The following is a 25,557-nucleotide window of genomic DNA, read 5'->3' on the forward strand; positions in this document are numbered from 1 at the left end:
GCCCTGGATGGCTGCGCGTGGGCTGGGTAGTGGCCCACGTGCAACTGCAGGAGAGCAGGCCGTGGCGTTGTCTTCGGTGCTTCGGCACCGGCCACGGCCTCGCCAAGTGCCCCTCGACCGTGGACCGCAGCGATCTGTGTTTCCGCTGCGGCCAACCGGGGCACAAGGCAGCCTCCTGCACCACAGCCGCGCCGCACTGCGTCTTGTGCGACGCGGCTAAAAGGAAGGCCGACCACCGGGCCGGGGGCCCGGCGTGTAAGTCCGCCCCCTCCTCTACCAAAACGAGGAGGGGCGGCAAGAAAAATAAAAAGAAGGAGAGGCCGGCTGCAATAAGGGCAGCCGGCGAGTCAGTTCCCGCCGCGGCACCAGACGAGCCGCAGGGCGGGACAGACGAGGGAGCGATGGACGTAGCCCCGTAATGGGTTGCGTCCACCGCTTCCTCCAGTGCAATTTGAACCACTCCGCCAGGGCACAGGATCTCCTCGTCCACACCATGGCGGAGTGGTCAATCGACGTCGCTGTCGCCGCGGAGCCGTACTTCGTCCCCACCGACCAGGACTGCTGGATGGGGGACGTCGACGGCTCCGTGGCCATAGCACTAAGACAGTCCGCGGCGTTACCCCCCTTGGATATGGTGGCCAGGGGACCCGGGTACGTCGCGGCTAGGATCGACGGGACCGTCGTGATCGGGGCGTACTTTTCTCCGAACAGGAGCCTCGCCGAGTTCGAGCGGTTTCTGGGCGGGCTCGAGGCGCTTTTACACCGCCTCGGGTCCCGCCCTGTCATCGTCGCGGGGGACTTCAATGCCAAGTGCACGGCTTGGGGTTCCCCCCGCACGGATGCGCGAGGCGAGGCCCTTTCGGAGTGGGCGATCGCGACCGGCCTCTGTCTCCTAAACAGAGGCACGGTCGCGACTTGCGTGCGGTGGAACGGGGAATCTCACGTGGACGTGACGTTCGCGTCCCCGTCCGCCGTGCGCCGCACCCGCGGCTGGCGCGTACTTGAGGGGGCGGAGACGCTCTCGGACCACAGATACGTCCGATTCGAGCTCTCCGCCTCCTCCTTGTCGTCGTCGTCAGCCGCGGGCGCCCGCGGTGAGGAGGAGCTCCCGCAAGGTGCGCCCCGTTCGTTCCCCAGGTGGGCCTTGAAACGAATGAACAAGGAGTTGCTGATGGAGGCGGCCGCTGTTGCTGCGTGGGCGCCAAAACCCGCGCGGCTCGCGGACGTGGATGCGGAGGTCGACTGGTTCCGGGGCACCATGGCAAACATCTGTGATGCCGCCATGCCCCGGGTCGGCCCCCGAGCACCACGTGGGGGTGCGTTCTGGTGGTCGCCCGAGATCGCAAGACTCCGCGAGGAGTGCGTGAGGGCGCGCCGTCGGAGCGCACGCCACCGCCGCCGCCGTCGTCGCGACGCTGCGTTCGCGGAGACGGCGGCCCAGCTGCACGCTGACTGTCGTCAAAAGCAGACGGCGCTGCAGCTGGCCATCGGCGAGGCCAAGAAGCAGAGCATGAAGACTCTCCTGGAGTCGCTCGACGAAGATCCCTGGGGGCGCCCATACAAGATGGTTCGCAGGAAACTGCAGCCGTGGGCGCTCCCGGTGACCGAGCGGCTCCAGCCTCGGCAGCTGCGGGAAATAGTTTCTGCGCTTTTCCCGCCGGCAGCGGGGGGGGACTTTGAGCCCCCCCAGATGGACGCCACGTGGGGCACGCCTCCGCGTCGCCCCAGCGTTCCCGCTGCCGAGGAGCCCCCTCCCCCTATCACGGGGGCGGAGATCCATGCGGCCGTGTCCAGAATGAGAGCGAAGGACGCGGCCCCCGGCCCTGACGGCGTTCACGGCCGGGTCTGGAGCTTGGCCTTCGAGGCCCTAGGGGACCGGCTCGGGGGGCTTTTCGAAGCGTGCCTCGAGTCGGGACGGTTCCCGTCGAAATGGAAGACGGGCAGACTGGTCCTTCTGCGGAAGGACGGGCGCCCCGCGGACTCACCCGCGGGCTATCGCCCCATCGTGTTGCTGGACGAAGCGGGCAAGATGCTCGAGAGAATCGTCGCGGCCCGCATCGTCCGGCACCTGACCGAGACGGGTCCCGATCTTTCGGCGGAGCAATACGGCTTCAGGGAGGGCCGCTCTACGATCGACGCGATTCTGCGCGTGAGGGCCCTCTCCGACGAAGCCGTATCCCGGGGCGGGGTGGCGTTGGCGTTATCCTTAGATGTAAGGAACGCCTTCAACACCCTGCCCTGGTCGGTGATCGCGGGGGCGCTGGAGTATCACGGCGTCCCCGCATACCTCCGCCGACTGATCGGCTCCTACCTCGAGGGCAGGTCGATCCAGTGCATCGGACACGGTGGGGCGATGTACCGCTTCCCCGTCGAGCGCGGTGTTCCGCAGGGGTCCGTCCTGGGCCCCCTGCTGTGGAACATCGGCTACGACTGGGTCCTGCGGGGCGTCATACGGGGTCCCCTCCCCGGACTGAGCGTCATTTGCTACGCTGACGACACTCTGGTCGTGGCTCCGGGGAGGGACTACCGGGAGTCTGCCCGTCTGGCGTGCGCAGGCGTGGCACACGTCGTCACTAGGATCCGACGGTTGGGGCTCGAGGTGGCGCTCGACAAAACCCAGGCCCTGTTATTTCACGGGCCGGGACGAGCGCCGCCTCTGGGTGCCCACCTCGTGATCGGAGGCGTCCGCGTCGGGGTCGGGGTGACTGGTCTTCGGTACCTCGGCCTCGAACTGGACGGTCGGTGGAACTTCCGCGCTCACTTTGCGAAGTTGGGCCCTCGATTGATGGCGACGGCCGGCTCTTTGAGCCGGCTGCTTCCAAACGTCGGGGGTCCCGATCAGGTGGCGCGCCGCCTCTACATGGGGGTGGTGCGGTCGATGGCACTATACGGTGCGCCCGTATGGTGCCACGCCCTGACCCGCCAGAACGTCGCCGCGCTGCGACGTCCGCAGCGCGCGATCGCGGTCAGGGCGATCCGAGGATACCGCACCGTCTCCTTCGAGGCGGCGTGCTTGCTCGCCGGGGCGCCACCCTGGGACCTGGAGGCGGAGGCGCTCGCTGCCGATTACCGGTGGCGTAGCGACCTCCGCTCTAGGGGGGAAGGGGGCCCCAGCGAAGGTGTAGTTCGAGCGCGGAGGCTCCACTCTCGGCGGTCCGTGCTGGAGGCGTGGTCTCGCCGCTTGGCGGACCCGTCGGCCGGCCTCCGAACCGTCGAGGCGGTCCGCCCGGTTCTCGCGGACTGGGTGGGCCGCGACCGCGGATGCCTCACCTTCCGGCTGACGCAGATGTTGACCGGCCATGGGTGTTTTGGCCGGTACCTATTTAAGATAGCCGGAAGGGAACCGACGGCGCAGTGCCACCACTGCGCGGACCGCGACGAGGAAGACACAGCGGAACATACATTGGCGCGTTGCTCTGGATTCGACGAGCAACGCGCCGCCCTCGTCGCGGTCATAGGAGAGGACCTCTCGCTGCCGCGCGTCGTGGCTACGATGCTCGGCAGCGACGCGTCCTGGAAGGCGATGCTCGACTTCTGCGAGTCCACCATCTCGCAGAAGGAGGCGGCGGAGCGAGAGAGGGAGAGCTCTTCCCTTTCCGCACCGATCCGTCGCCGTCGAGCCGGGGGCCGGAGGCGGGAATACGCCCGTACGTCCCGGCCCCTGTAGGTGGCGGCCTCCCCCCGGTGAAGGTCAAGGGGCGACCTGAGGGGGTGAGGCCGCGCGGCGCGCTACCAGCACTCTAGCGCGCTGCCGTGGAGTGATTAGAGCGACCGGTCGACGGTGTATCGCGTCCCGACCCGGCAGGCTGGTTCTGATCCAGCGGGGTATTCCGGGACACCAGCGGCACCGTCTGGGCGGCCCGACGGGCTGCCGTACCGAGACGGCCGACGTTTCAGAGCCTTCGATTCGCCTCGAAGGCTCCGTCGGCTGGGCGTCCTTGGGGTGAGCCGCGCCGTCTGGTTGTAGTGTTGACCGCGGTAGCCCCCCTACCTCATCCGGGTTTTGACCTCGGAGGGGATCGGACGTCGGGTGTAAGAGTGCAGAGGAGTCGTTTAGTGGGTGGGCTCTAAAATCCTTGGGCCCGCGGTCTGCTCACAACACCATGCAGATCGTTGAGTCTCACATACCCCGCGCGCCCCTTTTGCGCGGGGACCTCGTAGGAGGTTCGGCCCTCTACCCGAAAAAAAAAAAAAAAAAGGTGGACTGTGAACTCGTGGGTCCACCAAGAGCAATATAAAACATACTTAAATACGATAGTTACCTGCGTTCTTCAGCTTTGATGCGTTCAGCCATGATTCGTAGAGGAATGAAAAATAAAGTATCAAGCATCGCTGACTTGCCTTATATAAGGTATTACTTTTGGAGATCCTTAATAAAAAAATAATAGTAAATTTAATTTTTATTGCATGGAAGAGTGAACGATGTTATATTATAATAGGAATAACAGAGACTAAGATATATCTCATATCAGAGGTGGGGAGGGGTTTAACGTTGTGAAGATCATAAATTAATTATATATGGTAAACCTTATTTATCTATTCCGTGGTAAACACCAAGTGGGCCGTGAGTTCGTTCAGCCATTTATGAAATAAATAAAAATTACATTTTAACGGAACCAACTAACCAACGCTATTTAATTGACGAGTAATCTTTATGTGTATATTTCTTCTGTGCGTGTGTTTGTCACTGAACTCCTCGTAAGCGGCTGGACCGATTTAAACGTTTTTTTGTATGCGTTTTGTACACACAATTTTGTTGGCGCGTCCATTTTCAAGAAGCCTCCGTTAATAAGATTCGAGCTGGATACGACTTTGAATATCGTTTCAAGACAAAACTGAACAAAGGAGTGTTGACATTGGCGAGGTCATTCGAGACACTTCGAGACACGGATTGCTTCGCGGCGCGTCGGCAAACGGCGTGAATCATACAAATTCAAGACAAGACTACAACAAATCAAGAAATATTGCTGTGCTGTGCCACTTTTTACGAATACAGTGCAAATCATTTTGGTTTTATAAATTCTAGCGATCCGACGCCAGACCACGCCGCGCGCTGTAGTTGCGCCTGTCCTTGTCCTTTCTGTTTCGAAATGCTTCTGTTGCAACTTCTCTGCTTTAAGTATTGTTCTGTATCCTTCATTTTTTTCTCTCACGCTAATTATTGATTACTTTCAGTTGGACAATTTGAAATTGATTTCGGTTGGTGTTATTTGCACGATGGATATTAAATCACTAAAGAAAACTAGAGCTAGTCATAAAGCGAAGCTTATCATATTTAAAACATATATAGATTCGCTTTTGCCTAGTAAAAAGGTCAATAAGGTACAACCTTTTGAATTAAAGGCTTGTTTAGATAAAATTCTAAATGTGACTGAATAAACTGATATAGAAAGTCTTGTGGAAATTTCAGGTGATGAACACAAGGAAAGAAAGATTTTCGAGAACAGCTACTTCGGTTGCATGGCTGTTGCGCAGAAGATGCTCAGCTCTGCCTCTGCGGATCAGGATGCCAGGTCGGTGACGGGTTCTAATACTAACACTGGACCGTCTGGTAGGCCAAACATTAAATTACCTACTATAAACTGGTCGATCTTTTCTGGATGCTATCAGGAATGGCTAGAATATCACGACACTTACAAATCCCTTATACACGACAACACAACCATTCCCAAAATTCATAAGTTTCACTATTTACGAAATACATTAAAAGAGAGCGCTTCATATATTATTAAACCCCTTGAATTCTCAGCAGAAAATTATGACGTAGCGTGGGATTTGCTATGTACCTAATCGATACCATAACGATCGAATTTTAGTCAACAACCACATACAAGCATTAGTCAATATACAACCAATAGTTCAACAATCTTCCAAGGCTTTAAGAAGCACAATAGATTCAGTTAATCGAAACCTAAGACCTTAAAAACGCTGAATTTACCTACAGAGCACTGGGACATTATCATAATACATATGGAGTCTAGTAAGTTAGACTCAGGTGCTCTACGTGACTGGGAAGAGAAATGAAATAGTCTAACGATACTTTACAAGATTTACTACAAACTAATTTACAAGATTTTCAGACATTTCTAAAAAATCGTGCTGCCTTTTTGCTGCAGTTTTTCAGTGTTTTTTGTTTGGACGGTGGATGATGTTTTTTGTTTGTTGTCCGCTTGGTGACATCATAAAGCTCTCTCATGACGTGTCTCTTGGCTGCCAACTTTGCTCGGTCTGCTAGCTCATCGATAGCATTTCGCTGGTCTCTCCTAGGTAGCTTTTTGATTGCCAATCGCAGGGATTAATATTCCTGCTGCAACATGGTATATGAAGGGGAGCCTAGAAGCAGAGCGTTCAAAAGTTGTCTCTTCTCGATGGCTACCCAAAGCTCTGCCAACATCCAGTGTTTTTTTGTTTGTACTGATATACCCTAGTACTTCCTCAGCATCTTTATTATAAGCATTACAGGAACTGCTATTTTAAGACGAAATTCCGCTACCACCAGATGGTGATCACTGTCAATGTTTGCGTTACGCTTATTTCGTACGTCAATAAAAGAAGAACGCCATGTCTTGCATCAGCAAGATAGCTATCAAGCTATGTAATCGATTTGGTCTTTCGTCTTTCCGTCCGGTGATACCCAGGTTACTTTATGTCATTCTTTATGTTTAACTAGACCATCGTGTGATTCTATAAAATTCAAACAAGAACTCGCATATCACTACAATGTTCACGTTCACTTCGCATTCGCAATGGAACGACCTTGATTGGCATTCTACAAAAACTAGTTAAAATTAACCGGCCTCGAGCGAAGTGAAGTAATAGCGAATTTTGATTAAACTGCTACTAGAGATTAGGGATTGCCGCGTGCGTACACGCGAATTTAAATCGAAACTTACCGATTTCAGTTTTTCCTTGAATTTATAACATTCTGTAAGAAAATACTTTGAATTTAAGCTTTGGTGTCTAAACAACATTTAATATGCTTTTTTTTTCTTCTACCTAATCGTTAGTAGCATAAGAGGCTATTCCAACTTCACGCGGACCGGTATGTGAGCTCACGGGCTCAATCTGAGAGAGTTGCTAACAATAGCCCTAGCAAGAGCAGTGCTCTGGTGAATCGAAATCGCGACCCACTGAGAAGATCCGGCGAGAAACTCAGTGGGCTGATTCTATGGGTTAGTTCGCTCGTCAAACTTTTCGTTGTGACCGGTGTTTGAATACCCGAAAAGCACCGAGAGAGGGTTCCGGGGGATCCGACAAGACATGTTTCCGACAAGGTGGCTTTGCTTTGCTCCGTCGAATATGTAGTTAGTTAGCGGTGGCCACGATAAGGGGGTTATCGTGCTGCGCTGCTTTTCTGTAGCGTTCTGACGTTCTGGCGTACTTACGTATCATTTCTGGATTTAGGTCGTTGTGAAGATTTACATTTCTCACAAACCACGATGCTCCGACTGCTATCTTGCAGAAACGGGATTGGATAACCTGGAGAGAGTTAGTGTGCATACGGGTTGCGTGAGCGATGACTACACTTGCATAGGTCATGATGGAACGTATGCAAGTTTTGTAGAGTGTCACTTGGTTATGAAGGAATACTTCGCTTGCAGATTATGGGGTAGAGTCGACTGAGTAGGAATGCAGCTCGGTCGCGTACTGACTTAATGTGGTGCCGAATTCCATCCCCCTGTCGAGAGTGACGTCTAAGTACTTAGCTTTCGAAACACACGGCATACTGTGGCCAAAGATTTTTATGGCGGCAATAGAGTTACCACGCCTAATTGGTGACGAGATATTAGAGAGATATAAGACGACTTATCGTGAGAAATGAAGATTCCTGCTAGGACTCTGTCGCGTATTATAAAACAAGACCTGAAGCTCGGTGCTTATCGTCGATATACAGGATATGCCCTAAATCAATCTTTACAATTAAAGAGAGTGGATCGATCAAAAGGCCTTCTGTCGCGACGCGCAGGTGAAAGGCACAGAAATATCTTCTTTACCGATGAAAAAATGTTCACAATTGAAAAACACTAGATTAAGCAAAATGATAAAATGTACTGACGGTGACTCTGCAACTGGTCACAAGACAGGAATTACCCAAGCCTGGCTTAAAACCAACATTTCACACTTTAAATAAGCTCAAGATTGGCCCTCATCTATCCCAGGCCTCAACCCTTTAGACTTCAAATGATGGTCAGTTTTAGAGGACATAGCCTGCTCGAAACGACACGGTGCGACATTGACACCCATATCTCTAGAGTCTAGATATTACCTGAAATATTCCTCCACTCTAACTCATCCGAGGACGCTCGACCATTCCTCCAAAACTTACTCGAGTTTGGTATTTTTAGTCGACCCTTATAATATTCCTCAACTCTAGTCGAGTGAAGTCGAGTCAAGGTGTTGCGTCACCACGACGTCATCAGTTCGAGGAAAATTTGATCAAGCTAGTATCAAACCTATAGAGATCTGTAGTCTATGGTCATTGTTTAATGTCAAAGTCAAGCTGCCACTGTCTGTTTGACATTAGACGCATTGAACTTGTTTGATGTTTTAGTTGTCTGAGTGTTGGTTGCTTGGGTTTCTTCAATAAAACTTCCACAACCGATTTTGTGCTTGTAGTTCTTTTATACAGGTTTTTGTTAATTTAATACGTTGCGAACAAGTTAGCTTGGCACGGCCATTAATTGAAGTATTTAAAAATTGTGTCGGTGAACATAACTAAAATTTTGTACATTGCTCCTTTAAAAATCGTAGGCGTTAACATCCTCCCCCCGTTGAAAGTCGATTCTTCGGGTTTCAACCCTCTAGTTCTTCTACGGTAGGCAAGGCACACAGACGAAACAACGGACGGCGCACGCAGCCTCTAGAAGTATTGACGTCAGCGACTCGAGGTACTCCACCCTTTGGACCACAAAATAGTCTGGATATGCGTCCAAGTCTCCAGCAGAGAGGAGGAACATCATCTTATTGCAGCAGTACTAAATCTCCTAAATTTGGGTTTGAGGACTTGGTCTTCCACTTGTGGCGTTGTTATAGCTCAGCAATATATTCACGCTGCCAGCGCTGCCAAAAATGTTGATATATTTGCTGTAATCGAGCGTAGCGTTGAAGATTATTGTAGTTGCAATCTTCCAGCACAGGCGAAGGAAGAGCAGTGAAAGCCCGGCCAATGAGAAATCTCCCGGGAGTCAGGCAAAGGAGGTCATCAGGAGAGGGTGACATAGGACATAATGGACGAAAAGATGGTGCGAAAAGAGTAGATATTTCCTCGAATGTTAAGTGTGAATTACCCATAACGCGCTTAATGTGAAATTTTGCGGATTTTATTCCGGCCTCAAAGATTCCGCCAAAGTGAGGAGCGTAATTTGGGGAAAATACAAATTTTATTCCATCCTCACTTGCAGAATCAGATAAAGATTTAGAGTTTATTCTGAAAAAAATATTAATTTCTTTAGAACCTTTTTTTTTTCGGGTAGAGGGCCGAACCTCCTACGAGGTCCCCGCGCAAAAGGGGCGCGCGGGGTATGTGAGACTCAACGATCTGCATGGTGTTGTGAGCAGACCGCGGGCCCAAGGATTTTAGGGCCCACCCACTAAACGACTCCCCTGCACTCTTACACCCGACGTCCGATCCCCTCCGAGGTCAGAACCCGGATGAGGTAGGGGGGCTACCGCGGTCAACGCTACAACCAGACGGCGCGGCTCACCCCAAGGACGCCCAGCCGACGGAGCCTTCGAGGCGAATCGAAGGCTCTGAAACGTCGGCCGTCGCGGTACGGCGGCCCGTCGGGCCGCCCAGACGGTGCCGCTGGTTTCCCGGGATTTCTTTAGAACCTGCTACAAAATTGCGTCCGTTATCACAAAACACCTCAGTTGGCCTGCCCCGGCGTGACATGAATCTGCGAAATGTCATGAGGAAAGCGTCTTTCTAAATTTAATAATCGTAATTTGGCTAAATTGTATGACTATCCAAGACAATTGGGCGATTCCTTTATAGGTAAGCTCACTGAGAATCTACCGGACTTTAAGCGGAAAGTGTGGGATAGAAAATGAGATTCACATGCCTTCTCGCTTTCACTCAATTTGGACCTTAGTGGAACTTCTTCAAGTTCCCAGAATTTAGTAAGGTTATTGTGAATTTTAATATAGTCATCATTAACTCTGTTTGATATTATGGAATGGTTGCATTGTACTGTTTTGTTTTGGTATGATGTAGTGATTGTAGTCATAGGACCCGAAAAATACGGTCGCGACGTACCTTGACTTGACATTTCATTTACTCCACTCCGGTGAGAAAATTTTTCGAAGGACGTTTGAGTGGAGTTTATTTTTACGATCAAGCATACCAAAACACGCGTTGGAGGTTGAGTCGAGTCGAGTTAAATCGAGTGAACGACTAAAGATACGGAGGTAAATCTTTGGAGCAAGCAGTGGCGAAATTTCCTTTAGAAACAGTGCATAAATCCATGGATTCATGGCCAAACAGATTAAAGGCCTGTATAAAAGCCAAAGGTGGCCGTTTTGAATAGAATTTTTTTTTTAATTTTTTGATGGGACTTTAATAAATATATAGGTATACATTTTAATAATATTACATTACTTCATTAAAAAACGGAACATTTTCATTTGTATCAGAACTTATGGCTGGACTAGGAAGGTACTTACTGTATTTATTTATTACATAATATTTATTAAAAAAATATATATGTCGCCGCAACAATTTTTTGAAAGTTAATTTTAAGTTTATTCATTATAAAATCATTGTAGCTTAGGTAAGGAAAATAAAATCACACCGGCAATTTTGTTCCAGCTCTCGGAACGGAAACATTGTAAGTACAATCTATGTCGGTTTGCATTTAAAAATGTTCAACTAGGGAAATTCTTGTGTGTTCATAATTAAAAGCTGTGAAATAATTATAATGACTTATTTCTCATTAGTAAAATTCCTTTGCATACTTTCCTTCCAAGCCACGATTTACTCGTTTGTATTTCATGTAAATTGCATACACTGGAATCACCCACTTTCCCTTTTATTTACACATAATCTTAGAATATTCGATATATATATTAAAATACATTTTTTTAAAACACTATAAAAATCGATTGCGGGTGATGGCGATGACTATGACACAAGCTGCGAGTGGTTAGGACTCCAGAGTGAGAAACCTCTTTATAATACGCGCAGTATTGAGGATAACTGCCTTCTGTATCAGGTCTAAGCCGCTGGATAAAGAAAGTTTCTTAAGATGTCGATCGAAACTTTTCGCTATCAAACCGTGTACCGACACAACCGTTGGAACAATGACGGTTGAATCAACATGTCACATATATATACTTTTTTTTATTGCTTACATAGGTGGACGAGCTCACAGCCCACCTGGTGTTAAGAGATATGAGTTCTAAGGTCTCAGTATAGTTAAAACGGCTGCCCCACTCTTCAAACCGAAACGCATTACTGCTTCATGGCAGAATAGAATGGCGGGGTGGTGGTACCTTCCCGTGTGGAGCCACGCGAGGTCCTACCACCACATAGCGGTAGTTATGTGTGTCAGGTCTAAATATTTTATTAATTTGTCTTTTTCTGCCTTCACGAGGTTCTCGTTATGAGGAATGGTTAAATCAATCGGCGCTGCTCTATGCGCAGACCGATCTATTATCACAATATCTGGCTTATTGGCAACAATCGACCTATCTGTGGTAATAGATCGGTCCCAGCAGAGAGTAACACGACCATTTTCGAGAACTGGTCGAGGTTAGTATTGGTAATAAGGTACTGCAGAATCAAGAAAACCATATTTCAGAGCAAGTTGTTGATGGATAAGTAATCCTAGCCATTTGGTTATGTCTATGCAAGTACTCGCCATTAGCAAAACGAGAACAGCCACAAATAATATGTCTAATTGACTCTCGCGGATGATGGCATGACCGACAAATGTCGAGCATCCTATCCTTTAGTATATATTTTCTGTAGTTGTTCGTCATGATAACTTTGTACATAATTGCCAAAACAAAACCTTCAGCTTCCCCAAAGAGGTTACTGAATTGTAAAAAGGCTACGGAATCTAATTGATCTACACTAGGCCCTGTGAGAGCCTGGTAGAACCTACCGCGTTACTCCTTGCTCTTCCATACTACTATTCGATCCGAAACACTCTCCATCTTCAGCCTCCTCAAATTCCCATTATTAATTATTATTATTCAGAAATTATTACTTTTTCCCCTACCTATTCGCTGGTAGCCTAAGAGGATTTTCCAGCTACGTTCGGACGGGTAGGTGAGCTCATAGGCTCAACCTGAGAGAATTTGTTAACACTAGCCCTAGCAAGAGCAGAGCTGCGCAGAATCTACCGCTGGATCGGAATTGTGATCCACTGAGAAGATCCAGCAAGAAAATCAGTGGGCTGTGTCTATGGGTTACTTTGCTCGTCGAACTCTTAAGAGTACTGAGAGTAAATCCGGGGGATCCGACAAGACATGTTTCGGGCGACGGCGGCTTTGCGTTGCCCCGTCACCTGGTTTCGGATAAGAGAAATTATCATTACCAAACACACATAGTTATTAGAGAATCTTATATCAATATGTTTTTGGTAGTAAAGTGCAGTGGGATTGCTTTAGATTTTTTTTTAAGGGATTTTATTACCTGGTAACTGAGACCATTAAGTCATGTCTTATTTTAATTTATATTTATATTTTTATGAAAAATTATATTATGGAGTGAAATGAAATGAAGATGATTAATTTGAAACAGTAATCAACTGGGATGAAATTAAATGAAATGAAATGGGATGAAATATAATCTCAGTAAAATGGTGGTCATTTACTAAGATTTTTTCAGTGGACTTTTTGGAGGATCCCGAGAAGTTACGTCCAGCGGCTTTGTTTCATTTTCCCACATTTGTGCACTTTCACAGATATTAAACAGTTAATAAACCACCATTATTACACATTTAAGCCCGAAGAAACACTAAATAGACAAAATAAAACAAATCACACAACTTCACTCCTCGCGTTCCCGTCAAAAAGTCTTGTTTTAGAATAATGGGAGGGTCGAACATAAACAAATCGGCATAAGTTTAATACCATTTTATAAGTTTTATTTTATTCATAAAGACACAAATTCACCACATGAGAATACGTTCCTTTAAATTAATTGAAAGCCCTTTTCCCTGGGTGGTTAGTGGTCTCTATCAAAGGGTGTAATTCACACTTAAGAGCTCAATAAGCTCCTTCGACAACCTATGCACTTTTACATAGTTGTCATCACGAGTGAAAAGGAATAAATTGCGTAAATTTCGTAAGCTCGTCGACGCATTTTATTCTTATCCTAAGCGACAGCCTATTGCAACATGTTTTCAATAAAGACATAGGCGCCATCTTGTCGATGGAGAGAATAAAGTAATTTTAAAGTGCAATTTAGGTAATATATAGTATTTTTTTCTAGAATTAACAGTGTTTATTAGGTTTTTGTATATTCTCACTCACGACAAACACTTAAAACAACAACTTTTTTTGACAAATGATATCGTGGTGCGATGCGAAGTGCTTGTCGATTCACATTACAGAATGCCGGTTCTAACGTCATCCCTTACATTAAATGTCAAAAACTCACCCTTGCTTAATTATATTCACTACTAGTCTCACGCGAGGTCCTAGTGTAGATTCGCATTTACAGTGGAATTTATAGAATGCCAATTTGAAAACTCACGGCGAAATCACGTGCGAGTTTGTCAAAAAACGCTTATAGAATCGCAAGGCATGTGTGGAATAGATCACCGAAAAGCTCTCCGTTTTCGTTAATAGTTCCGGTGGCTCAATATTGTCCCATATAGTATTCGTGGTCTATATTGTCACCCCATCTTCGCATCTATGTCGCCCATGAGAATCACGATATCTTGTTTCTTGATGAGTGTATGCTCCAGCTGGTCGTAGAATTGTGACTTTACATCGGTGGAAGCAGAATTAGTGGGAGTGTAGCATTCTATCACCATATCACCATATTATTCAATGTCGTTAAATTAAGTAAGTTACTCTTAGCGCTGCGGCTTAAAAGCAAACCTACGCCGCACTCTCAGATCGCATCCACCTCCTTGCCGCTGTATAATAATGAGTATTCAAAATCACATGGCGTTTCTCCTAAACAGTTCCATATCGTCAAGCTCAATCCAAGAATGTGAACGTAATGTTCTTGCATGACTTTGCCACTTGGGGCAACTCGATGCCAAGCAGCCTTCTCTTGAAAGATTACCGGAGGAGGGGTCTGAGTTTTTGTTTGTACCACCTCACGCGGCGACAGTGTGGCACTTTCTAGGGAAGCAACGCGGGTCGGGGCGGCGACGCGTTTACGGCTTTGCTTACTTTGACAGCTGCGGGAACTCTGAACTCCGCGGCACGCCTGTTAACTTTTTGGACTACCGTGAATTTATCAGTCGAGGGGGCGGGGGAAGGGTTGACCTCTATGTCCGAGTCAGAGTAGGACGAGGAGGATGTGGGCGACCTGTGGGCAGTTGTTGGTGTTTTACAGGGCGCGGGGGCGGCGGGCGGGACGTAAGCCGTGGAGGATCGCAAGGGTGGAACGGAGGCCGCGGCGATCGACACGAGAGTTTTGCGCGCGAGTATAGAGGACGCGGGATTGACGAGCGCGACGGAGACCGCGGGTGAGCTCGCAGCGTGATGGGCCTTAAATACTAAGAACTCTGCCGGCAACCTCAGACGAAGGAATTCCGCGAACAGGTCGTTCGTGGATTCATTATGATTGACACGTGCCCATAGTGCAGGCCAAAAGACCGGCTTGCGCCGGTACCCGTCCTGATGATAGGACGGGGTTTCATCCCCGGAAAGATCCTGATGGACGTCGTCTCATCGTCCACGTGCTCGCACTTATGGCAACCCGGATGTGGCTTTCTCAGCCAGACCTTCCACAGGTACGCCCCGAAGCAAACGGCAGGGGACTTAGCAAAGCCGCTGCTTACTATTGACAACTCTCATCAAAGGATATTTCAGGATATACCATGGCGGTCAAGAAACACCGTGAAGGGTGTTTCATTTCGGAGCAATTTCATATGTCGTGAAAATTTTACCTGGAAACGTATCAAGCTTGCGCACAGTTACACACTTAAAACTTTGTAATTTATAGGAGTTACGATACCTATTGGTTTGCTGTTCTTAAATCTAAGAATGCGAGCGGGAAAACCCCTAAATCTAAGAACGCGAGCAGGAAAACCGCAAGTTAAAGGTCGAGGTTCCGATCACTGATTATATGATAAAGATATTTTTATGTGGATGGAATCTATATAATGGAATTTTTTGTATTTGTTTAAACTCAAATTCGCAGGAATAAAGGGGCAATTTGATGGCAATTATCCACCGTTGTACATGCAGATCAGCAGTACCTACTATGGATTTAGAAAAGTCGCTGCTTAAAGCTAAAATTGAAATACCGACTATTTTACTCATTATTGCGAAACGCATGATCGTTTTGCAACACAAATTACAGGGTTATGAAATCCAACAGCAGAGGATTACAATATTAATAACCATTTACCCAACCACTGTTTTTTTTGCATAGATGGGTGGACAAGCTCACAGCCCCCCATTTATTAAGTGGTTACCGGAGCCCATAGACATCTATGACGTAAGTGCCGCCACCCACCTTGAGATATGAGTTCTAAGGTCTCAGTATAGTTACAACGGCTGCCCCACCCTTCAAACCGAAATGCATTACTGCTTCACGGCAGAAATAGACAGGGCGGTGGTACCTACCCGTGCGGACTCACAAGAGATCCTACCACCAGTAATTACGCAAGTTATAATTTTGCGGGTTTAATTTTCACTACACGATGTTATTCCTTCACTGTGGAAGTCAATCGTGAACATTTGCTAGGTGGGTACTTCATTAGAAAAATTGGTACCCGCCTGCGGGATTCGAGCACCGTTGCATCGTTTGAAAAGAATGCGCTGGGCGTCTTATCCTTTAGGCAGCGACGACTTACAAACTTGCTAATTAAGTTAGGATATTTTTAGGCGTTAGGTAGCAAAATGAACCTGTCTCTTCTCTGTCTCTCTTGTCCTGTTCTTCTCCTTAAGTTTGGGTGATTTGATAATATCTTGCATTACAGTAAGTATCTAATATAGTTAGTTATTAACGCTAACATCCGTAAAGTAACGAAAGTTAGCACATCCATACTTTGTGATTTTGAGTGGACTTACTATTATCATCACGACTCTCTAAGCTATATGCTACTTTGGACATCAGTAGGGAAACATTCTGAATGAATAAATCACTTTTAAGGTGTCGTAAAAAATATATTTGTAAATGAAGCTCTCTTGGCCCTTCATTAATTACATTTAAATTTCCCGCGCATTAGCTTCCACCACTATCATAATAATATTATCTGTGGTGGAAGCTATGTTCATTCCATAATTGGATTTGCTCTCTGGCTTCGGACATTCAAAAATATAACGTGCTTTCTTAATAGATTAAAAAAAACTTGCAGACTTAAAAAAGGGTGAAGCAATATCTTTCAATGTTGTTTCTCTTTGCAGGTTCGAAAATAATTATAATAATTGTAAGTGTAGAAATAAGTTAATAAAATAATAATAATAAAAAAACTCTTTGCAGAGCAACAACTTGGTTCTTTGTTTCATTACAAAACACATTACATATTTTTAAGTTCGTGCTTAAACAAAATAATAAACATTTACAGCAAAGGTCCTCTTTATGAAGACAGTTTATAATTAGTGACTAACTACATAATGAATGTTTATTTAGTACAATGAACAATGTTCATATTAAACAGGAAAGACAACGTGCCGTTTTCCTCATCAATAATACGTAGCGTGCGTGCTGTTTCCATGAGGTCGTCAATGTAATTTTCAAATTCATTCTCAGGAACTTTAAATGGATTCACTCCGATCATGAGTCCTGTAATTCAAAATAATAAGATAACTGACGTTCAGTTCAGTTGATGCTCTTTTTCCTTTTGTTTTTAATATTATTGCATGTACCGATTTTTTTTATTCTTACCCCTAAACTTCTCCAAGTTCTTAAATGTGTACATTTTCTGTTTAGATCTTACGTCAATATTCTTGAAACCGACGTTCTTTAATATTTTTGCTATGTGTTGATCCGGCATCTGCAAAATAAATTGAGTATTTACAATCGCGAAACACATACCTGTTCGATTGATAGGTTTCTTTTTGTTTAGTTTTGTATATTATCTTTAATTATGTACATTAACCAGTTTTTGTTATTCATTTGAATTCAGTAGTATCACGTTACGTAAACATTACCGACAAATCGTAGTACGGCGACAGAAAGTTTTTCATATTCTTCATGAACGGACCCCATTTTCTTGATTTTGATTGTAATACAAACATATGGTAAATGTGTGAATACGATTTTAAGGTCAAAAAACATTCTCCGTCCTCAGCCAGAAGATCGTAGACGTTTCGAAATGCTTTTCTGAAAAGTACACGGTTTTTAAATTTTATTGTTAAATTACTAAAATGACTTATAAATGAAAAGAGGTAAGTGAACGTGACGATCATCTGTGACTCTTGGGTAGATGACATAGGTACGCGAGGCCAGCGTTATTACTGCGTTTTTACTGGTGGTAGGGCCTCTTGTGAGTCCGCGCGGGTAGGTACCACCACCCCGCCTATTTCTGCCGTGAAGCAGTAATGCGTTTCGGTTTGAAGGATGGGGCAGCCGTTGTAACTATACTGGAGACCTTAGAACTTATATCTCAAGGTGGGTGGCGCATTTACGTCGTGGATGTCTATGGGCTCCAGTAACCATTTAACACCAGGTGGGCTGTGAGCTCGTCCACCCATCTAAGCAATTAAAAAAAGCCTTTGCGAGCAGCTTGACTTTACCTCAAACTGGGCGGCATTATATGTAATGCGAGTGCTATCGGCTCCAATAACCGTTTAAAACTAGGTAAGCTGCTAGCCGCCTAAGTTAAGGAATTTTGACGGCCGGGTAATGATGTAAAAACAAATAACCAATAAGTTTAAGTGAATCCGTACTTACTCCTGTTGAGGGACCCAATGGAACGTCATCAATGAGATGAAATTATCGAATTTCCCTTTTAAATCCTCCGGCAGGTCGCCTTCTATATCTAATACCCTATAAGCTGTTTTGTTATTTTTGTAGTGCTCCTTGGCAAACTGTACCGCTTTCTCATTTTTATCGCAAGATAGCAAAAGCTCTATGTCCTTGGGCAAATGTTGGAAAAGGATGTTAGAAACGCTGCCGTCAGCGCATCCTACTTCAATAACTTTTGCTTTTGGTTTGAATTTAAGTTTCGATCCGTATTCCGTTAGAGATTCAATAGCATCTATTCTGGTAACATCGTTGCAGTCATGGTAAAAGTCTAGATGGTCGTTCATTGACACGCTGAAAAAGTAACAATAAAAATTAAAAAAAAGAAACTTTTAATTGTAATTCTAATGTTATTCTCTTATAAGCAATAATTAATAATTGACATTTAACTACGAAATTGCCGTTTCACAGTACAGCCAATTGGATAGTTATTTGTGCAACAAGAGAGCAAAGTTGTTTTTTGTTTCGAGTGCTGATTTTGATTCCCGAGCAAAAGAAGGAGTCTATGATTGATTCACGAGCGTAGCGAGTGATTCAAACAGGATTCAAAGTTAGAATCCTGAGCGTAGTGAGGGACTCAACAGCACGAGATGCAAAAAACTTTGCTCTCGTGTAGCACACATAACTTTTCACCTCAGCAGTGAGAACACATATTACTTAGGAGACATAGAAATGAACAGAAATAGATTGAAATAACTATTAAAAAAACGTAATTTCTTTATTAAAAATATCTTTAAATTTTAGGGTATTTTAGGTACGCGTTTCCGAACGTGTTATCTTTGAGGTCGAATTCTAAAATCGAATTTCGAAGGGGTTTGTTTTTTTCACTCGCTTTTTTATATGCATGTGAAAGATACAGAGCACAGTAGGAGTGGGTAATATCGGTTTTGCCGCGTATCGAATCGTATCTATATATCGACTATCAATATCAGATATTGAATCTATATATTTTCTGAATCTATATATTGATGGATGCTAGTAGATTTTCTTGATTCATGATATTTGAGATTTGAAACGATACGCTGATATAATATCGTAGTAGATATAGATTTAAGTCAACGTTATACGGTTGGTTTTCTGATATCAATTTATAATATGATTTTAAAGTAACTAGAGGTCCCGCAGTAGTCGAAATTCGACTATAATTAATTGGAATTGTAAGTTTATACACTATTATGATTGTATTTTATACTTCTATAATCACAAATTTCGCCAAGACTACACTATAAAAATATAAACAAAGGCAAACAATATTTAATCTATTCTCAATTTGACAACAGACGTCAAGAACAAAAGTTTGACAATAAATAGTAGGCATGCGTGTGTGCGTCAAATACATGGTATGTAGTGTGTGTAATATTTTCTTTATTGATTTAATGTATCATTTATGCATTATTTTAAAAAAATATTAGCATTGTGCACTTCTTCTCTATATTCTCTATAAGTGTGGAAAATTTCATACTCCTCCGTCCGCGCAATTTTCGTAAAAAGGAATACAAAGTTTTTGCTTCACGTATTAATATATAAAGTAATAAAAAGAACATGAAAATAAAAATATCAAAAAAACTTTCCTTCATGCTTTTATCATTAGCTTAGGCCTAGCTTAGGCTTAGGACTGGCTACATTATTTTCAGTTTTTAGTATTTTGTGTCTTAATTTTAAATTACAAAATATACCAAAAGAGGGTAGATTTCAAAAGTTTAATACAAACACAAGAAATAAACACAATTATTTGGATTCAACTAAAAATAGAAAAATGTGTACTTTAAAAATCAAACAAAAAACTTTTAAGTATTTATAAACACTTGCCCAAAAATTCTAGTTCAAGGTCAAAGCGCGTGAAATTAAATTCAACGATGCAAATAGGCTATACTGCATTCAAGTTAGGGTCGAAAGTTGAAACTTCTTTCCTAAATTGTATCCTGCTGATACGCTAAGAATAATCTACAGACATATGGACTTAAATATAAGGTTTACAATTGTATGGATAATGCGTTTCTGTTTCATTCATCACATGATATCCCTATCGTGCGCTCACTCACTCTGGCCGATTCGATACGAACCAAACGAATATTGCTGATATTCACGAATCGGTCGATATGCCGATGCGCATCACATCGAGCAATATCGTGTATCGGCTGATATCGATATATAGATTTCGTGCGGGGCGATATCGGATTCAACGATATTGCTGCGATATATAGATATTGAATCTAGATACGATTTATATCACCCACTCCTAGAGCACAGTAAAATTCGAATGTTTCACATTTAGGGCTAAACAACGTCAATTCGTGGGACTGAAGATTGAAAAATTAAAAAGCTACTTTGACCCACGCTCGAATCAAAATCGCGTTTTCTTCACTGTTGTCTCGCAGCAAAAGCGGCATGTTTGAGCTGCTGAGGTGAAAACATGCATATTTTGAATGATAGAAAAAAAAACTTTCACTTTCTGTATACTATATACTACAGCAATTTCGAAGGCCCTTTTCTATTAGACCCCGTAATACTAAAGGTTGAGCCGTATAGTAATGATATCTTTTAGTGTTGTCGAGTATTATAAATTTAATGTCGTATCGCTTATATGACTATGCTGGAATGTTTGGTTATTTCACGCTCAAAGAATTGAGACACTTCTTCAGTACTTCGATAGACAAAATACCAACCTAAATAGTTTGAAACTGGTAGATTTATATGGAAAAATTGACTTCGAGGGAATAGTAAAGAAAATCGGGTAGTTCATAATCTAATGTAGTGCTGGTGTAATTTTTCGCAGGATGTATCCCAGTGCCGGATTTAATTCTTGAAATAATAATCAGTAAAGTCAATTATGTAATCTAAGTTTTTTTTTTTGCATGTTGTTGTATTGATTTAATTACAAACACAATTTTAATTACGAACAAATTCAATTAGTTCAAGGTTTTCAGAGTATTAGTATAGCATTGAATAGGTGGATGCAGTATTTTAGCACTGGTCGATGACTGAAAAGTCAAATATTTAAAAGATACAATAACTTTTGTTAAAAAGTAATTAGGACTATGCGCTGATGACTTAAGGGGTAGATCATGATGATCTTTCTACTCCTTTAACAGCTAAACATTAAGCAAGAACTAACTAAAATGTAACTCGGACACACTCATTTATTGATATTTGTGACAGTGAAAGTGCTAGGGACATTGTCGGGTTCCTCCGGGATAGGTACCCGTCAATTAGGGCCGAGTATCTCAGCTATAGGGCCGCTCGTGGCAATCCCTCCCCCCCCGCGTCCGTCGCCGCGTTTCTCAACCGTGCCTCGGAGGCACGCCGCGCGCCCCCCGCCGCCGCGTCAAGTTCGAGCGCACGTTCCCACGATGCGGCTCACATAGCGCCTAACGCTACCCCCACCCCCGCGCCCGCGTCGTTTACGTCATCGCGCGCTTCGTCCGTCGCGACCTCGATCGTTTCGAGTTCAGGCTCCGATACCGAATCGGAGATGGATTTCGAATCCGCGTCAAGCCCTCAGCCTGGAACTTCGGATGGGTTCCAAACCGTAACGCGCGGCAAAAAGCGTACTCGCGCCGTGGAGTCCCGGAGCTCCACGACGAAACAGACTAAATCCGCGACCGCCTCTCGACCAAAAGTAGTAGTTACACCGGAGTCGGACTCCGCGCGCCGCGTAACCCCACCGCCGCGTCCCAAGCCCGCGCCCGCTCCCAAAGTAGCTGCCCCGCCCCCGCTGATACTTCAAGAGAAGACAGCGTGGAATCGCGTGTCCCAGGCCCTTCAGGCAAATAAAATTAACTACACCCATGCGCGTAACGTCGCGCATGGGATTCAGATCAAGGTCGCAACGCCGGGCGACCATAGGGCCCTCTCAGCATACCTCCGAAAGGAGAACATAGGTTTCCACACCTATGCTCTTCAGGAGGACCGCGAGCTCCGCGTAGTAATACGCGGAGTCCCTAAGGAGCTAGAAATAGACTACATTAAGGAGGATCTGACCGCTCAGGCCCTCCCGATAGTTAGTGTGCACCGGATGCACAGCGGGCGGGGCAAACAGCCCTATAATATGATACTCGTGGCGTTAGAACCCACCCCGGAGGCCAAAAAGAAGATCGCATGTCTCACGACAATTTGCGGCCTATCCGGGATCTCGATCGAAGCCCCCCATAAGCGTGGCACTCCCGGGCAGTGCTACAGGTGCCAACTCTATGGCCACTCAGCGCGTAATTGCCACGCGCGCCCCCGCTGCGTGAAATGCCTCGGCGATCACGCTACGTTAGATTGTGTTAGAGATAGGGAAACCGCGACCGAACCTCCCAGCTGTGTCCTATGCCTTAAGCAAGGGCACCCCGCGAACTACCGTGGATGTCCCAGGGCTCCGCGGAAACGTCCAACCCACCCAGCTCCGCGAACCGTCGGCCCAAAGACTTCGGCACCTTCAGTGCCGAAACCCGCCTTCGTGCCGGCTGCAGTTCCCACGGTCTCGGCGTGGAAAAAGCCGCTGCCGTATACGAAGGCGGGAACGGAAACCGCACCCCCGCCCCCGCTCGCGACACGCCCCGCGCCTCAGCCCCTGCTCGCACCTCGCCCCGCGCCCGCGTTCCGTCCCCCGCAACCCTCTGCCGCCAACGACTTCGCGCTCGTGCGCGACTTCGTCACCGCGGTGAACTTCGACCGTCTGCGATCGTTCGCTGACGCTATCCGTAGGTCGACAACCCCCGAACAGCGGCTCGCGGCCGCGTTCGATCACATGGACGTTTACGAGTCCGTGTCGCGTACGTTATAAAATCTTTACCGGTAATCAATGGCGCAAAAAGGTAGAGAAAAACCGTATTCCCTTACGTTAGCATTCTATAATGCTAACGGACTCGCGCGGCAACGCGATCAAATTTTTGAATTCCTCCGCGATAATCTTGTAGATATTCTATTAGTGCAGGAAACCTGTCTGAAGCCCTCGCGTCGCGACCCGAAAGTCGCGAACTACGTCATGGTTAGGAATGACAGACTCACCGCCTCCAAAGGCGGGACTGCCATTTACTATAGGCGGGCCCTGCACGTTGTCCCTCTCGATACTCCCTCGCTCTCACATATCGAGGCGTCAGTGTGCCGTATCTCGCTGACGGGACACCAGCCGATCGTCATCGCATCCGTTTATCTCCCCCCGGACAAGCCCCTTCTGAGCAGTGACATCGAGTCACTGTTCGGCATGGGAGACTCCGTCATCCTGGCAGGCGATTTAAATTGCCACCACACTAGGTGGAACTGCCATCGTACTAACGTTAACGGTAGGCGTCTCGACGCGTTTATAGACGACCTCACCTTTGAAATAGTCGGTCCCCCAACTCCAACATGTTATCCGTATAACATCGCGCTCCGTCCGAGCACTATAGACCTGGCATTGCTTAGGAACGTAACTCTGCGCTTGCGTTCCATCGAAGCAATGTCAGAGCTCGACTCAGACCACCGACCTGTCGTTATGCAGCTCGGTCGCCCCCACAACCCAGTCACTGTTACGAGGACCATGGTGGATTGGAATAAGCTGGGCACGTGCCTAGCCGACACCGCTCCGCCAATCCTCCCTTACGGCCCGGATTCGAATCTATCCCCCGAGGACACCGTCGAATCCGTAAACATCATTACCGATCACATCTCTTCCGCGATCATTAGATCTTCTAAAGAAGTCGATGTGGAGGACAGCTTCCACCGCATCAGACTGTCTCCCGATCTTAGGAATCTCTTAAGAGTTAGGAACGCGGCAATCCGGGCCTACGATCGTCTTCCCACGCATTCAAACCGGATTCAGATGCGTCGTCTACAACGCGAAGTCCACTCCCGCTTAAGCGACGCGCGTAACGATAATTGGCATAGTTATTTAGAACAACTCGCGCCCTCCCACCAAGCATACTGGCGACTAGCTAGGACTCTCAAATCCGAAACTACCGCTACTATGCCTCCCCTCGTACGCCCTTCAGGCCAACCACCGGCATTCGATGACGAAGACAAGGCTGAGCTGCTGGCCGATGCACTGCAAGAGCAGTGCACCACCAGCACTCAACACGCGGACCCCGAACACACCGAGTTAGTCGACAGGGAGGTCGAGCGCAGAGCTTCCCTGCCGCCCTCGGACGCGTTACCCCCCATTACCACCGACGAAGTTAGAGACGCGATCCACAACCTACAACCTAGGAAGGCACCCGGCTCCGACGGCATCCACAACCGCGCGCTTAAACTCTTGCCAGTCCAACTGAAAGCAATGTTGGCTACAATTTTAAATGCCGCTATGACGCACTGCATCTTTCCCGCGGTGTGGAAAGAAGCGGACGTTATCGGTATACATAAGCCGGGCAAACCGACAAACGAAACTTCTAGTTACCGTCCGATTAGTCTCCTCTCGACGATAGGAAAAATTTACGAACGGCTCCTTAGGAAACGCCTCTGGGATTTTGTTACCGCGAACAAAATTCTCATAGACGAACAGTTCGGATTCCGCTCAAAACACTCGTGCGTACAACAAGTGCACCGCCTCACGGAGCACATTCTGATAGGACTAAATAGGCGTAAACAAATCCCGACCGGCGCCCTCTTCTTCGACATCGCGAAGGCGTTCGACAAAGTCTGGCACAACGGTTTAATTTATAAACTGTACAACATGGGAGTGCCAGACAGACTCGTGCTCATCATACGAGACTTCTTGTCGAACCGTTCGTTTCGATATCGAGTAGAGGGAACTCGTTCTCGTCCCCGTCAACTGACCGCCGGAGTCCCGCAAGGCTCCGCGCTCTCCCCGTTATTATTTAGTTTGTATATCAATGATATACCCCGGTCTCCGGAGACCCATCTAGCGCTCTTCGCCGATGACACGGCTATCTACTACTCGTGTAGGAAGATGTCGCTGCTTCATCGGCGACTCCAGATCGCAGTAGCCACCCTGGGACAGTGGTTCCGGAAGTGGCGAATAGACATCAACCCCACGAAAAGCGCAGCGGTGCTCTTCAAAAGGGGTCGCCCTCCGAACATCACTTCGAGCATCCCACTCCGTAGTAGGCGCGCAAACACCTCCGCCGTTAGTCCCATCACTCTCTTTGGCCAGCCCATTCCGTGGGTCTCGAAGGTCAAATATCTAGGCGTCACCCTCGACAGAGGGATGACATTCCGTCCCCATATAAAAACGGTACGCGACCGCGCCGCGTTTATTCTAGGACGACTCTATCCAATGCTTTGTAGTCGAAGCAAACTGTCCCTCCGTAATAAGGTAACTCTCTACAAAACTTGTATACGCCCCGTCATGACGTATGCAAGCGTAGTGTTCGCTCACGCAGCCCGCACCAACTTGAAATCCCTTCAGGTTATTCAATCACGATTCTGCAGGATAGCCGTCGGAGCGCCTTGGTTCCTTAGGAATGTGGATCTCCACGACGACCTGGAGCTCGACTCTTTTAGTAAGTATCTACAGTCGGCATCGCTGCGCCATTTTG

The 25,557-nt window shown here is 46.7% G+C and overlaps 1 protein-coding gene across 1 annotated transcript; it reads right to left on the minus strand.

Moving 5' to 3' along the window:
- Positions 1 to 16,282: 16,282 nt before the first annotated feature.
- LOC101743036 (juvenile hormone acid O-methyltransferase-like) lies at positions 16,283 to 18,428 on the minus strand. The gene is made up of 5 exons (XM_062671426.1): positions 18,029 to 18,428; positions 17,287 to 17,458; positions 17,021 to 17,129; positions 16,657 to 16,918; positions 16,283 to 16,299 (listed from the first exon to the last, which is right to left on the minus strand). Exons 1-4 carry the CDS (start codon positions 18,385 to 18,387, stop codon positions 16,758 to 16,760), a joined length of 801 nt encoding a protein of 266 aa, XP_062527410.1. The 5' UTR covers positions 18,388 to 18,428; the 3' UTR covers positions 16,283 to 16,299; positions 16,657 to 16,757.
- Positions 18,429 to 25,557: the final 7,129 nt, after the last annotated feature.

The sequence above is a fragment of the Bombyx mori genome, chromosome 12 (assembly GCF_030269925.1).
Source record: "Bombyx mori chromosome 12, ASM3026992v2".
NCBI classification, from domain to species: domain Eukaryota; kingdom Metazoa; phylum Arthropoda; class Insecta; order Lepidoptera; family Bombycidae; genus Bombyx; species Bombyx mori.

Bases quoted from the DNA above. Each gene is read 5' to 3' on its own strand.
- LOC101743036 (XM_062671426.1), bottom strand. From the start codon at position 18,387: ATGAACGACCATCTAGACTTTTACCATGACTGCAACGATGTTACCAGA. The intron at 17,459-18,028 runs GTAAGTACGGAT...TGTACTTTTCAG, and splicing joins CATTGGGTCCCTCAACAGGA to AAAAGCATTTCGAAACGTCT. The intron at 17,130-17,286 runs GTAATGTTTACG...TTTATTTTGCAG, and splicing joins CGCCGTACTACGATTTGTCG to ATGCCGGATCAACACATAGC.